We start from the raw sequence: 13601 nt of genomic DNA, 5'->3' as shown, positions 1-13601 counted from the left end.
GGCCTCTTCTCGGGGACGTGACATGCTTGTCCCCTGAATAGGGAAGGCAGTGCGATCAGAGGCTTCAATTGGGAAACCTCATGCAATCAGAAGTTCCAGTTTCCTGGGAGTGATGTCTCACTCTCCTTGCTGGAGGTGGCCATAAGATGTGGGCAGGCCCGAGGCGTAGGAGGTGGATTGGAGCTAGCCGGGGTACTCACTCTCTGCCTGTCACGTCACTCCAGGAGACATGGAGAAGCAGCTTCCTGCACCTGAATAATCGCTGCTCCTGCTTCCACTGGCCAGGGGCTTCTCTGATGCTGCTGGCCGTACTGCTGCTGCTGTGTTGCTGTGGGGGCCAGCCAGCTGGGAGGTAAGCAGGGACCATGACTTCTGTAAGCTCCATTCCAACCGTTAGGATATCCGGGGTCTCTGAGGGCACTGTTGCCTGGTAGTTACCTGAGTGTAGAGGAACGCCCTCGCCCTTGACTGGGGACAGAGACTTGACTAGAGGCAGGAAGCAAGCAAGACTGCTTTCCAAAGTGGCTAGAGAAATGGGGCATCTTGGGATGTGGGCCTGGCTGGAAATACAGGCTGTTCTCTATGCCCCTCAACACCAGCCGTGGAGTGGAGCTGGTGAACGCCACTGCACTGTTCCTGTTGCTGCTTCTCAATCTCATCCTCATCGGGCGACAAGATCGGCTGAAGCGCCAGGAGGTGGAGCGCAGGTTGCGGGGAATCATTGACCAAATCCAAGGTGAGGCTGAGGGTCAGACCAGGCTGTGGGAAAGATGCCCTGTGATGTGTCAGAGCTCTAGGATGGTTCCTGCCCTCTTGAGCAGGATGGTGAGGGCATAGGATAGCTGTGGGCACCAGGCCGTGGCCTGCGGATGGTGGCACTATGGCCTCTCTGATGCTCAGAGACTGGTGGAGAACACTCTGTCCCTTGGTGAGAGGGAAGTTGAGAGTTTTTTAACTCCACATCTGTCTTGTCTGCTGGTACTGGATGAGAGGACATGACGCTAAGATGCCTACTGGGAACAGGGCTGAGCAGAGAGCTGTGGGCCAAGATGAGCAGGCAGTGTTCAGGAGAGGAGTATTCCTACAGGAGAAGGGCACTGCCCACACTCTGCCCAGTCGTCATTTGCTGAGATCTGGCTGTAGCTTGGGGCTTTATTTGGAAACGCTGTGGCTTTGCTTCCCAGAGTGCGTGAGCATGTCAGAGAGGCTGCAGCACTTGCTGTCTGTCAGTTGTTCTCTGAAACGGATGACAAGTAGATTAGTGTTCAGTGGGAATTTATTTGTTGATTTATCTGTTCTGAAATGACCAGTTAGTTAGGACCATGTTCCTGGCACAGGAAGTGCAAGGCAGTTAAGAAAGATGGCCCTGCCTCCTGGGAACTCAGCCTCCTGCTCAGGAGCACAGTACCCAGGCTAGGATTCAGCTATGATAGGATCCCTGCTTGTCCACACAGCCTAGCACCTGTAGAGCGAATTTAGAAACACCCTTACCATTGGCCACACTGTAACAGATGAACAGTCTAGACCAGGCAAGGCTAGGGTGACAGGTGCCCCCTGTGGCTCCCTCCTGCTTCTCTAGGCCATCTCAGATGCCACACTCAGCTCCGGAGAGCTTCTGCCACAGGCGTCCAGCCTTCCTGTCCAGCCTCTCCTTTCACTGCTCATCATTCCATTATGATCTCTTCTGTCCAGGAGCCCCTGTGTGGGACTTGCCTCGTGCCTGTGTTCTGCTCCTCTCACCTGGACTGTTTCTCCTTCCTTGTCTAATGGACAAAGTCTTGCTCATTCTTCCTGGCCTGTTCCTCGTGCTGTCCCTTCCATGCCTGTTCCCGGAAGCATCTCTTGTTGCCTGGCAGACAGGTTTACTCCTTCTTATTCCCTCCTCACAGTGCTGGAATCAGTCTTGATATACTTGGCAGTAGGGAAGGATTCTTAGGGAAGGCATTGCTGCAATTATAGGGTGCATTTGCATTGTGCAAATGACCCGGGCCGTCATTTCTGTTTTCATTAGATGCTCTCAAGGATGGAAAGGAGATCAAGTGGCCGAATGCCATGTATCCAGACCTCCACATGCCCTTTGCACCTTCCTGGTCCCTGCACTGGGCTTACAGAGATGGACACTTGGTGAACCTGCCAGTTAGCCTGTTGGTAGAAGGAGACATCATAGCCCTGAGGCCTGGCCAGGAGTCCTTTGCCTCCCTGAGGGGCATCAAGGTAGGGGGGACAGCTTGGGGAGTATCTAAAATTAGCTAGGTGTCCTTAGGGGAGATCTTAAAGCTCCCTGGCCAGCTTGGGGTTCACAAGGGTACTTGGGCAGGGCTAGAAGCCCCTCCTGCTGTGGCTGTCTCTCCCTGGATCCTTAAGTCCTAGAAACCCAAGTCCCATAGGGCCCACCCCAACAGGCTCATTGCTTGTGGAGACACCCTGACCTTGGGAGCCATTTCTACTTAGCTGGCACTGTTCAGGAAGGCTGGTCTTGCCAACCATGGTGGTACACACTTGTAATCCTAGCCCTGTGGAGGCCGAGGCAGGACTGAGAGTTCTGGGCAGTATGAGTTGTATGGTGAAACTATCTCAAAGAGCCCAAAACAGAGCAGTCCCCCTCTCACCCCAATAAAACCACAATGCACTCTGCTGGGCTCCTGCTGGCAGGATGACGAGCACATTGTCCTGGAGCCGGGGGACCTCTTCCCCCCCTTCTCACCACCGCCCTCACCTCGGGGAGAAGTAAAGAAAGGGCCGCAGAACCCCCAGCAACACCGGCTCTTCCGAGTCCTGGAGACGCCTGTGATTGACAACATCAGGTAACAGTGTCACTGTCCTCATCCTGCCTGCTGTCTTCTCCTTCACTGCTTCCTGTGACAAGGAAGGAGCCTCACCCATTCCTGGCCCTGCTAATAATAGGCACCTCCTCAGCTCTCAGCATTTTCAGACTGAGGGGATGCCTCTGGAGGTGGTCACATGCCCTCTCTCAGGGCACTGTGTGGCCCAGGCTGGGGCCCAGGCTGACTAGGGAACTATAGGACTTGAAGGTATTTGTAAAGCTTGTCCAGGAGAGAGGCCCAGAGCCCTCTCTATCTGGCATCTTCCCCCAAGAGAGACTGAGGGATGCCTCTTTTTTTCAGATGGTGCCTGGACACAGCCCTTTCCCGCCCAGTCACTGCTCTGGACAATGAAAGGTTCACAGTGCAGTCAGTGATGCTTCACTATGCTGTGCCGGTGGTCCTGGTGCGTGAGGGGCTGCAGGGCAGGGGACAGGGCCAGACATGGGTGAGCTGCGGGGCCCAGCCCAGGGGAGAGTGCTTGTGTGTGTGGGGGTGTGAACCAGCAGCGTGAATGGCGAAGGAAAGACCTACAGTCAGGGTCTCCCTGGGGGAAGGCATTAAGGCTGTGCCCATTCTGCCCCCACAGGCTGGCTTTCTCATCACCAATGCCCTGCGCTTCATGTTCAATGCACCTGGGGTCACTTCCTGGCAGTACACCCTTCTCCAGCTCCAGGCAAGGATGCAAAGATGCTCCTTTCTTCCCTGTTGGGATTCTCTGCCTTGTTCCTCCCTTTCTGCAGCCCAGAGCATCCTCGGGTTGTAGTTTGAGACTGTGTCCTTTGCCTCCCTTCCTTCCAGCTCCCTGGAGAGCTGTCTCTTTCTCCCCAGGGGATGGCTGCATGGCAGGGCATCCTTCCCCTTCTTCCTCCCTTTGTGGCTGCAGCTCCTTAGGACCCTGGCATTTGGCTCACTCTTCCTCAGGTGAATGGCATGTTGCCCATCCTCCCTCTGCTCTTCCCCGTCCTCTGGGTCCTGGCTACTGCCTGTGGAGAAGCTCGTGTCCTGGCCCAGATGAGCAAGGCCTCACCCAGCTCCCTGGTAGGTTGTTCCAAAGTGTCCAGAGGTCATGGGCAAAAACAGTTCATTGGTTGTGCCGGGAAGTAGAGCAGAAGTCCAGTTCCACCTTGTTTTTACCATGTTGAGACCTAAGCCAGGCACCATGGTGCACACCTGTAATCCAGCACTCGGGGAGGCAGAGGTAGGTGGATCTCTGGGAGTTTGAGGCCAGCCTGATCTACAAAAGAAGCCCAGGACAGACAAGGCTACTCAGAGAAACCCTGTCATGAAAAAACAAAACAAAAACAACAACAAAAGCATGGCCCTGAGAAGCTCTGTTTAGGTTCAGGTACATTTTGTTAACCAAGTAGGCGCCAGGCCAGGCCCAGGTGTGGGTCTGATCGGTCGGGGGCTGGGACTGCCTGATGCTCTTTACAGAGGGCTCCGGAGCCTTTCTAGTATGGGTGTATAGAGAAGGAGGTCTTTGTGAAGGCAGGTTTTCTGCACTGATGCTCACCCTGTCTCTGCAGTTGGCCAAGTTCTCAGAGGATACCCTCAGCAGCTATACTGAAGCCGTCTCCTCTCAGGTAAACTGCTGAGATTGGCGGATTTTCCTCCAGGCCCTGCAGGCAGGAAGAGCTATGTCCTCCTTGGATCTCTGAGTGCTTGGAGTTCTCTTGTCCTTCTCACCCCTTCTGTGTTGGGCATGACCCAGGCCTGATCCTATATCAATAATCTTGTCCTAGAACCCCACCTCCACCCCCACCCCACAGGCCATCTCCAGGGAAATAAGGCTGAGCCCCAAATATCCTCACAGACTGTCCGTCTCCCACCAGGAAATGCTGCGCTGCATTTGGGGTCACTTTCTGAGGGTGATCCAGGGGACATCGCCAACCCTGAGCCATAGCGCCAGCCTGCTGCACAGCTTGGGCTCCGTTACGGTGAGGAGGCTCTGTTGGGAGACTGCACTTGTCGCGCTAGACCTTCTGCCCGGGTCTGGAAGGCTCATCTGTTCTGTGTGGCTGCTGGGCAGTGAGACTAATCCTGAGTCTTGTTCTAATCCTGCTTCTCTCCGTCCAGGTACTGTGCTGTGTAGACAAGCAGGGGATCCTGTCATGGCCAAATCCCAGCCCAGAGACTGTGCTATTCTTCAGTGGGAAGGTGGAGCCCCCTCACAGCAGCCATGAGGACCTCACAGACGACCTGTCTACCCGCTCCTTCTGCCATCCTGAGGTAGAGGAGGAGGTATGATCAGCTCTCGTGGGGTTAGCTTGGGCTACTTAGCTTCAGAGCTGGGCCTGTGGCCTTGGGAAGGAGAGAGGACCCAGACTTCCAGGGAGCTTCTTCTGAGTGCCTAGGATGAAGTGTAAGTGGCCAGGAGCGGTGGTACACGCCTTTAATCCCAGCACTCAGGAGGCAGAAGGAGAGGGAATCTGAGTTCAAGGCCAGCCTGGTCTACACAGGGAGTTTCAGGACAGCCAAGGCTACAGAGAGAAACCCTGTGTCAAAAAAATAAAATAAAATAAAATAAAAAACAAAGAACATAACAAAAGATGAAGGCTAAGACAGTAAGAAGTTAAGAACTGCCCTGCCTCCCTGGTACTTGGGAGCCATGAGACTGTAGTCCTAGACCTGTGCTCCTGTCTCCTCAGCCCCATGAACGAGATGCCCTCCTTGCTGGCTCCCTGAACAATACCCTGCACCTTTCCAACGAGCAGGAGCGTGGCGACTGGCCTGGTGATGGTCCCAAGCCCCCGGAGCCCTCCTGTCATCACAAAGTCCAAGGCCGCAGCCAACACCCGTCTGGTTCCAGCGTGAGCTTCAGCAGGGACACTGAAGGTGGAGAGGAAGAACCCAGCAAGGTGCGAGGAAAGGGACAGGAGAGCTGCCACTCTGTCTGTCACGGGCCTTCCCACCTCACCTATCCGAGGGAAATAGCTCAGTTTGAGGCAGTGGGAGTGAAGAGCACAGGAGCCCCAGCAGCCCTCCTTCCTGTGGTTTGCAGGCCTGGTCAGCAGGGTGACCTCCTGAGGTCTGACCCGAGGCTTCCCTGTGCCGCTTTTCTGACCACTTGTGCAACATCGCCCTGCAGGAGAGCCACAGTGCTGTGCTGCCTGTGCATGTGCCCTGGGGCCTCTGCGAGCTGGCCCGTCTCATGGCTTTGTCCCCGTGCAGTTCTTCCCTGTGAGATGTTATCCCTGGCTAACACAGACCCCTTGTCCACTCCCTCTGTGGGCACTGACAGGCTCCTCAGGTATAGGTCTATTCTTGATCTCAGAGCCCGAATAAAAGCCTGAGGATGGGAGAGGCTCTCAGCAGAGATAGGAGAGTATGGGCACTAGCACCCTCCTGCATAAGACAGGCTTTCTTGTGGGGCTAGTTCTGGGCCTGCTGGGGTATCAGAGCCCCTTCCCCCACCTCCTCCCAGCCTTCCCTTACCCTCACATTTCTTCCAGGCCCAGCCTGGGCCCGAGGAGGATCCCTATGAGGCCGAGGACTTCGTGTGTGACTACCACTTGGAAATGCTGAGCCTGTCCCAAGACCAGCAGAACCCCTCATGCATCCAGTTTGATGATTCCAACTGGCAGTTGCATCTTACCTCCCTCAAGCCCCTGGGCCTCAATGTGCTGCTGAATCTATGTAACGCCAGTGTCACTGAGCGCCTGTGCCGCTTTTCTGACCACTTGTGCAACATCGCCCTGCAGGAGAGCCACAGTGCTGTGCTGCCTGTGCATGTGCCCTGGGGCCTCTGCGAGCTGGCCCGTCTCATTGGTATGGCGCTGTGGTGTTGGGGTGGGGCCATCTGGGTGACTGCTGGCCTTTCAGAGCAGGCCTGGCACTGACTGTGCCTGGCATGGCATTCATTTGTCATAAACATTGGCCACTCTTAGCTTTCTAGTCTGGCAAGATGATTAATTGCTGGGGTAGAAAGATGGCTGGAGCTGGCCAGGCCAACTAGTTGTGTCCTTCCACCTGCTGCACAGTGTGAGATGGCCAGGGAGCCTTGTCTCCACTCCTAAGCCCTGAGGGCTGTCCTTGTTCATAGGCTTCACCCCAGGGGCCAAGGAGCTCTTCAAGCAGGAGAACCACCTGGCGCTCTACCGCCTCCCCAGTGCCGAGACTGTGAAGGAGACGTCACTGGGCCGGCCCTCCTGTGTCACCAAGCGGCGCCCCCCACTCAGCCACATGATCAGCCTCTTCATCAAAGACACTGCCACCAGTAAGCCTCACTTCAGCTCAGCTGGCCTCTGGATAAGCCTTCCAAGGCTTGGTGGGTGGGAAACTACCCTATCCCATGTATTCAGGGGTGGGGGGTTAGGTCAGGCGAATGTCTGACAACTCCCCACAAGTCCTTCGACTGGGCTCAGAGACTGGGCTTGGAGACCAGTCGCAGAGAATGTCGTTCTCCAGAGGAAATGGATTGTAGCACCTGCACCCCTACTCTAGCGGTGCTCCATGGTGGCTTACTGAACAGGAGGCCTGAAGGGAGGGCCCTTTATCCACTGCCCCCTCTGTAAGAATGGTGGTGTTCTTGGTCTGAGGAAAGCAGGAGCTGGTTTGTGGCCTCACGGGGTCTCTTTTCCCCATCCCAGGCACAGAGCAGATGCTGTCTCATGGCACTGCTGATGTGGTCTTGGAGGCATGCACAGACTTCTGGGATGGTGCTGACATCTACCCCCTCTCGGGTTCTGACAGGTGAGCGAGGGGCTTTGCTGGTCTGCTTGCCTGTCTAAAGGTCATGGGCATCTCGAGACCACCTTCCCTACCTCTTTGACAGGAAGAAAGTGCTGGATTTCTACCAGCGAGCCTGCCTGTCTGGTTACTGCTCTGCCTTTGCCTACAAGCCCATGAACTGCACACTGTCCTCTCAGCTCAATGGCAAGTGCATCGAGCTGGTGCAGGTACCTGGCCAGAACAGCATATTCACCATGTGTGAGCTGCCCAGCACTGTCCCCATCAAGCCAAGCACCCGCCGCAGCAGCTGGAGCTCTGATGGTACCGTGAGCTTCCATCTCAGTGGGAATGGCACAGGCCTCCCTGGGGCTTCAGAGGGCCATGAGCTGACCACAGGAACTGGGGTGCTAGTGTGGCATTCACTAGCTTGTGACATGGGGAATCCTTCAGTTTCTCCTTACCTAACACTAGATGCCTTCTCTTCCTTCCTCACGGGTTTCTCGTGGTGTTCAAGAGGACTAATGTTATATAAAAGTGTTTCTGAGAAAGCTGTAAAATGGTGCGTTTATAAAGCGGTACATTAGTTAGAACAGAGGGACACAGACTCTGCCTCCCACCCCCAAGCATACACTTTTGGCCATGGAGCCTAGGAGTCTAGGAGACCAGTGCTGAGGGTGGGCCAGCCCCCTAGCCTGGAGCAGGGCTGGGCAGGAGCTGAGCCGCTTGCAGCAGCCGTGCTCCCCGGCATGGCCACCTCACTGACGAGTACCTCTCGTTGTCTTTTCTCTTATGTGTGTTGGGTCTGTGTGCACCTGTGTGGCTGTGTGTGTGTGGTCCCCTGGGGCCCTTACGCTCATTGATCTGGGTGTGGCCTCTGTGTGTGGCCCTGGGCTGCCTCCTGGAATCTGCTGGTTCCTCCATGTCCTGACTGGGCTGTGTCCTGGTTGTCTTGCCACATGCCGGCTGGCTTTTGTGTCTTGTGCCTGCCTGAAGAAGGGATCGGGGAGGTGCTGGAGAAGGAAGACTGCATGCAGGCCCTGAGCGGTCAGATCTTCATGGGCATGGTGTCCTCCCAGTACCAGGCCCGGCTGGACATTGTGCGCCTCATCGATGGGCTGGTCAACGCCTGTATCCGCTTTGTCTACTTCTCTTTGGAGGATGAGCTCAGGAGCAAGGTGGGGAGAGCCTTCCTGTTTGTCTGTCCCCCTGCCTCATCTTTCTGAGCCCTTCTGCTCATCAGTGTCTGTCTTCCATAGGTGTTTGCAGAAAAGATGGGCCTGGAGACAGGCTGGAACTGCCACATCTCCCTCACCCCCAATGGTGACATGCCTGGCTCTGAGATCCCTCCCTCCAGCCCCAGCCATGCAGGCTCTCTCCATGACGACCTGAATCAGGGTGAGGGCAAAAGCTTGTGGCTGGGATGGAGCGAGTGTGTGGAGATTCCCTTGTGAAGTACAGCTAGAAGCTTACACAGACCCCTCTTGTAGCACACCCCCTTGGGAAATGGCCCCATGTCCCTGTGGGCAGGAACTGTTAAAAGTAGAGACCTGGAGGAGGTTGTGTACCATTTGCAGGGCATGGCTCAGCCTTGCAGAAGGCTGGCCCGAGGTGAGGACAGGCTTTCGTCCCCACAGTGTCCAGAGACGATGCAGAAGGGCTCCTCCTCTTGGAGGAGGAGGGTCACTCGGACCTCATCAGCTTCCAGCCCACAGACAGCGACATCCCCAGCTTCCTGGAGGACTGCAACCGGGTAGGATGGCGGAATCTGTCCCATGCCCCTGAAGTGGCCACAGAACTGACTGAGGAAGAGAAGGGCAGGAGGAGGAGGCAGAACGGGTGCTCAGCTCCCTATCTTGAGAGTACCGATATCTCTGTTTCCTCCAGGCCAAGCTGCCCCGGGGCATCCACCAGGTGCGGCCCCACCTGCAGAACATTGACAACGTGCCACTGCTGGTGCCCCTCTTCACCGACTGTACCCCTGACAGTGAGTGCTACAGCCCCTCCTTCCTATGGCAAGGGGTGGGCACCATGTATCAGAGGGGATGAGAATTTTCTAAACAAAGAGTGGCAAAATCTGGGCTGGGGCAAGTGGAATGACGCTGTGGGCATTCTGGGGAGCCTGAAGTGAGTGTCCATGTGGCCATGCTGCTGGGTGGGGTTGCTCCAAAGAGGGTTCTACTCCCCATTGCTCCCTGTCCTTTTGGACTGTGGGTTTCTGCTAGCACCTGCACAGGGCTCTGCTTGCCTGACTCTTGTGACTCTTACCTGCCCCACAGCCATGTGTGAGATGATAAAGATCATGCAGGAGTATGGAGAGGTGACTTGCTGCCTGGGCAGCTCTGCCAACCTGCGGAACAGCTGCCTCTTCCTCCAGAGTGATGTCAGGTCAGGAAGAGACGCTGGGACTGTGGGCCAACCTTTGCTTCTCAGACCCTGGGGGGACAGGTTGGCATGTGGCTCGGACCCAGGGGGTCTGCTAGAAGAGGGGTGGGATGCTCCAATCTTGTGGTAGACAGCTTTGTAGAGTATAGTTCATGGGTGGATTTTCCCTTTACCGAGCAGCATTGCCCTGGATCCCCTGTACCCATCCCGCTGTTCCTGGGAGACTTTTGGCTATGCCACCAGCACCACCATGGCCCAGGCCTCGGATGGCCTTTCTCCCCTGCAGCTCTCAGGGCAACTCAACAGCCTGCCTTGTTCCCTGACCTTTCGCCAGGAAGAGACCATCAGCATCATCCGTCTCATTGAGCAGGTGGGTCTCAGATAAGTATTGGAGTGGCACAGGGCCCTCGGGGGTGGCCCTGAAGGCAGAGGTGCCACACATGATAATTCTGGGCCCTCTGGACCTCATGCTTTCTTCCTTCCTGGCCTGTGGGAGAAACAAGTGATGCTCCCCAAGGCAGCTGAATTTGTCTCTGCTCCTTTCTCATAGGCGCAGCACAGACATGTGGCTCTTAGCTGAAGCTTGTTTGTTGTAGGCCTGAGAGAGGCCAGGCCTGCCTGGATCATAACCTGTCCCTCTTGGTCCTTAGGCTCGGCATGCTACCTATGGCATCCGTAAGTGCTTCCTCTTCCTGTTGCAGTGCCAGCTGACCCTCGTGATCATTCAGGTAAGTCAGGGCCTGGGCAGACATTGCCCCCTTTGTAAGGAAGGAACAGTTAAGAGTGAGGATTCTGGGTTGCAGTATAGTCACGGGCCTCTGTGCATCCCTCAGCTTAGAGATGACCACACTGGTAGCAGTGTTCTCCCTTCCCCGATCCTCTGGGTCAAGATGTTAAGCCTGTTGGGTGAGAGCAAGGGCAAGGTAGCCTTGGGGTGTGTAAATTTGGTGATGTTTTTTCCTAGTTCCTCTCTTGTCTGGTCCAGCTGCCACCGCTTCTGAGTACCACAGACATCTTATGGCTGTCCTGCTTTTGTTACCCCCTGCTCAGGTAAGAGGCCTTGAAGCCCCTCTGTGCCCAGCTCGTGGGGCTGGGGTGTCAGTGGGCATCCCAAGGGGCCCAGAGCTTCCTGGCATGATGGCTCAGGGCTCAGCTCTGGTGCAAGGAGGCACTGAGACAAAGCCATTTGTCTCATTCCACCTCACTCCCAAGATTACCTGTTGTGTTCCCTCGGAGAGTTGGGAGACAACTCTCCCAACTGGTTGGTAGTAACCATTGTCCCTTTACCCACACTTAATTTCAGCATTTCTCTATTGGGGAAACCTCCACATAGCTCCATCATGTCTATGGCAACAGGCAAAAACCTTCAGTCCATTCCTAAGAAGGTAAGTGAGGCAGACCCAGATTACCGGGGTTTACCGGGGTTTCTCAGAGGGGTTGAGGGTTGGTGCTGGAAGTCGGCCTAACCTGGAAGGCTCTGCAGAAGTCTGGGATCTGGATCGAGGTGGTGGCCAAAACTGGGAAAGAGCCTTGCTGGGAATGTGGTCCCTGGTCCTTATCCCCTGAGGTGTGACCATTTGCGGAAAGCTTGCTAAACACGTGGAGAAGATGAGTAGGTGTCAGGCTGCCCTGTGGCCTGCAGAAAGGCCACCCATCGTAGGAACGACTGTCTTCCTTTATGCCACAGACACAGCACTACTTCCTGCTCTGCTTCTTGCTCAAGTTCAGCCTTACCATCAGCTCGTGCCTCATCTGCTTTGGCTTCACACTGCAGAGCTTCTGTGACAGCGCCCGGGCCCGCAACCTCACCAACTGCTCGTCAGTCATGCTGTGCAGGTGGGTCCTGAGACTTCTCCCCTCATCACCCCAGCCTGATCTGTGGGCGCTCAGGAGTCTGAGCCTTTGTCTTACTCTGGCAGCAATGATGACAGAGCTCCAGCCTGGTTTGAGGATTTCGCCAACGGGTTGCTATTGGCTCAGAAGCTCACAGCTGCCCTGATTGTTCTGCACACTGGTGAGGACTGTCTCACTGGGGCTGCCAGCTGCTAATGGGGAAGCTGCAAGGCGGGAGGCAAGACTTTGGGAAGCCTTGACACCTCACTGGCCAATCTTTCTAGTCTTCATCTCCATCACCCATGTGCATCGCACCAAGCCTCTGTGGAGAAAGAGCCCCTTGACAAACCTCTGGTGGGCGGTGACCGTGCCTGTGGTGTGAGTAGTGTGTAATGGGGGCTGCAGGACAGCGCTGGGGTCACAGATGGGAGGAAAATGGGTCTGGCTGCCCTCCTTCAACTACTTATACTGGGAAAGCAGGAAAGAAAGCGAGATGAGTCTGGTTCACACAGGGCTGTTCCCTTCCATAGGCTCCTAGGTCAGGTGGTCCAGACAGTTGTGGACCTGCAATTATGGACACACAGGGACACACGTGTCCACTTTGGCTTGGAGGATGTGCCCCTCCTGACATGGCTCCTGGGCTGCCTGTCCCTGGTCCTTGTGGTGGTCACCAACGAGATTGTGAAGCTACATGAGATTCGGTGAGCTTGCATCTCCATTGGACTCGTCTATCACCTAAAACTATTACTTTCCTGTTGCCGTCCCACTCAGTCCTCTAGTCTGAAGGCCTGTGTCAGCCTCTTTGTTTTCCTGGAGCTGGACTGAGCCAGCTCCTGTAATACACTCTACCCCTGGCTATAGTTCTAGCACTCAACTTTTTGAGGAAGGGTCTCACTAAGTAACCTAGATAGGTCTTGATCTTGTAATCCTCCTGCCTACATCTCCAAGTAGCTAAAATTACAGGCCTGAGCCACCAGGCCAAGTTGTCAACTGTATTTTAATCTGTTTCACCAGGGTCCGTGTCCGCTACCAGAAAAGACAGAAGCTGCAGTTTGAGACTAAGCTGGGCATGAACTCTCCCTTCTGAGCCATTGGCCATGGTGCCCATAGTTGCCCTGGTTCCTGAGGCTAGAGGCAACACCTACTCCCAAGTCTGGGAAGTTGGCATCACGAATGTTTCAGGGTTTGTCTTTGTGCCTCATGGCAAATGAGGCTCAGCTGTGGTCACTGGAGACCCTGCTGTCTTCCTGACTGTGTGGCTTTTCATGAAGAAGCCAAGGGGCTGTAGCCATGGTTTGGCAGGATGGCCTTGGCTCTTCCCTGGCCTTGCCAGGGCTACTCTTGAATGTATGACCTCAGGCCCTTGGTAAAGGGACCCTTAACCCCTCCCCCGTGAGCTGCCTCTCTTGGGGGGCCTCCTTTGGCACCCTCTTGCGCTTACATCTACGGCAGTCTCAGTGAGCCTCAGTCTTTGTTGGAGAAACAGTGACTGCTGCTGTGTCCTCCTGCTCCATACCCCATCTTCCTGGCAAGCTCTGGCTGCAGTCCCAAGGATGCCTGCTTCCTCTGGGCTTGAAGATGGAAAGGGTCCACCTCACCCTGGAGCCCCCGTGTCAGCTGGCCAGAAGTCATTCACAGAGGACCCAGTCCGGGCTCAGTATGGTCCCTGTCCTTGTTCTGGGAGACTTTTTTTTTTTTACTTTTTTTTTTTTTTTTAACTGGAAAATGAGCCTTTGGGGACTGAATGTCAACTGGTTTATATTAAAATTGTAAATTGCTTAAGAAATACCTGTGGTGAATCTATGAAAGGCTCCCCTCCCAAGGCTGCAACTATCAGCCCCTCTACACTGATGAGTACCCCCAGGTCTGGGTGAAGGGATATTCCCAGAT

The 13601-nt window shown here is 55.2% G+C and overlaps 1 protein-coding gene across 4 annotated transcripts in view; it reads left to right on the top strand.

Moving 5' to 3' along the window:
• Tmem94 (transmembrane protein 94) overlaps positions 1-13497 on the top strand; it is a 37163-nt gene extending 23666 nt beyond the window's left edge. For 2 of the 4 annotated variants that reach the window (XM_021635654.2, XM_021635647.2), the window contains 29 exons: positions 225-352; positions 600-736; positions 2012-2214; positions 2653-2804; positions 3126-3228; positions 3412-3498; positions 3747-3863; positions 4352-4408; positions 4658-4762; positions 4902-5066; positions 5474-5683; positions 6278-6593; positions 6868-7041; positions 7415-7517; positions 7600-7817; positions 8490-8671; positions 8753-8891; positions 9131-9246; positions 9381-9480; positions 9773-9881; positions 10059-10248; positions 10529-10606; positions 10843-10928; positions 11182-11263; positions 11566-11714; positions 11798-11892; positions 11996-12089; positions 12242-12412; positions 12726-13497. In XM_021635654.2, the coding sequence (XP_021491329.1) occupies positions 225-352; positions 600-736; positions 2012-2214; positions 2653-2804; positions 3126-3228; positions 3412-3498; positions 3747-3863; positions 4352-4408; positions 4658-4762; positions 4902-5066; positions 5474-5683; positions 6278-6593; positions 6868-7041; positions 7415-7517; positions 7600-7817; positions 8490-8671; positions 8753-8891; positions 9131-9246; positions 9381-9480; positions 9773-9881; positions 10059-10248; positions 10529-10606; positions 10843-10928; positions 11182-11263; positions 11566-11714; positions 11798-11892; positions 11996-12089; positions 12242-12412; positions 12726-12798 (3939 nt within the window). In that variant the 3' untranslated portion in view covers positions 12799-13497. The remainder of the gene's footprint in view (positions 1-224; positions 353-599; positions 737-2011; positions 2215-2652; positions 2805-3125; positions 3229-3411; positions 3499-3746; positions 3864-4351; positions 4409-4657; positions 4763-4901; positions 5067-5473; positions 5684-6277; positions 6594-6867; positions 7042-7414; positions 7518-7599; positions 7818-8489; positions 8672-8752; positions 8892-9130; positions 9247-9380; positions 9481-9772; positions 9882-10058; positions 10249-10528; positions 10607-10842; positions 10929-11181; positions 11264-11565; positions 11715-11797; positions 11893-11995; positions 12090-12241; positions 12413-12725) is intronic. The other 2 variants (XM_021635664.2, XM_060386398.1) reach the window with 2 other exon arrangements.
• The last annotated feature ends 104 nt before the right edge of the window (positions 13498-13601 follow it).

This window comes from Meriones unguiculatus, chromosome 7, assembly GCF_030254825.1.
Source record: "Meriones unguiculatus strain TT.TT164.6M chromosome 7, Bangor_MerUng_6.1, whole genome shotgun sequence".
Taxonomy (NCBI): domain Eukaryota; kingdom Metazoa; phylum Chordata; class Mammalia; order Rodentia; family Muridae; genus Meriones; species Meriones unguiculatus.
This window is presented reverse-complemented; position numbering and strand designations above follow the sequence as displayed.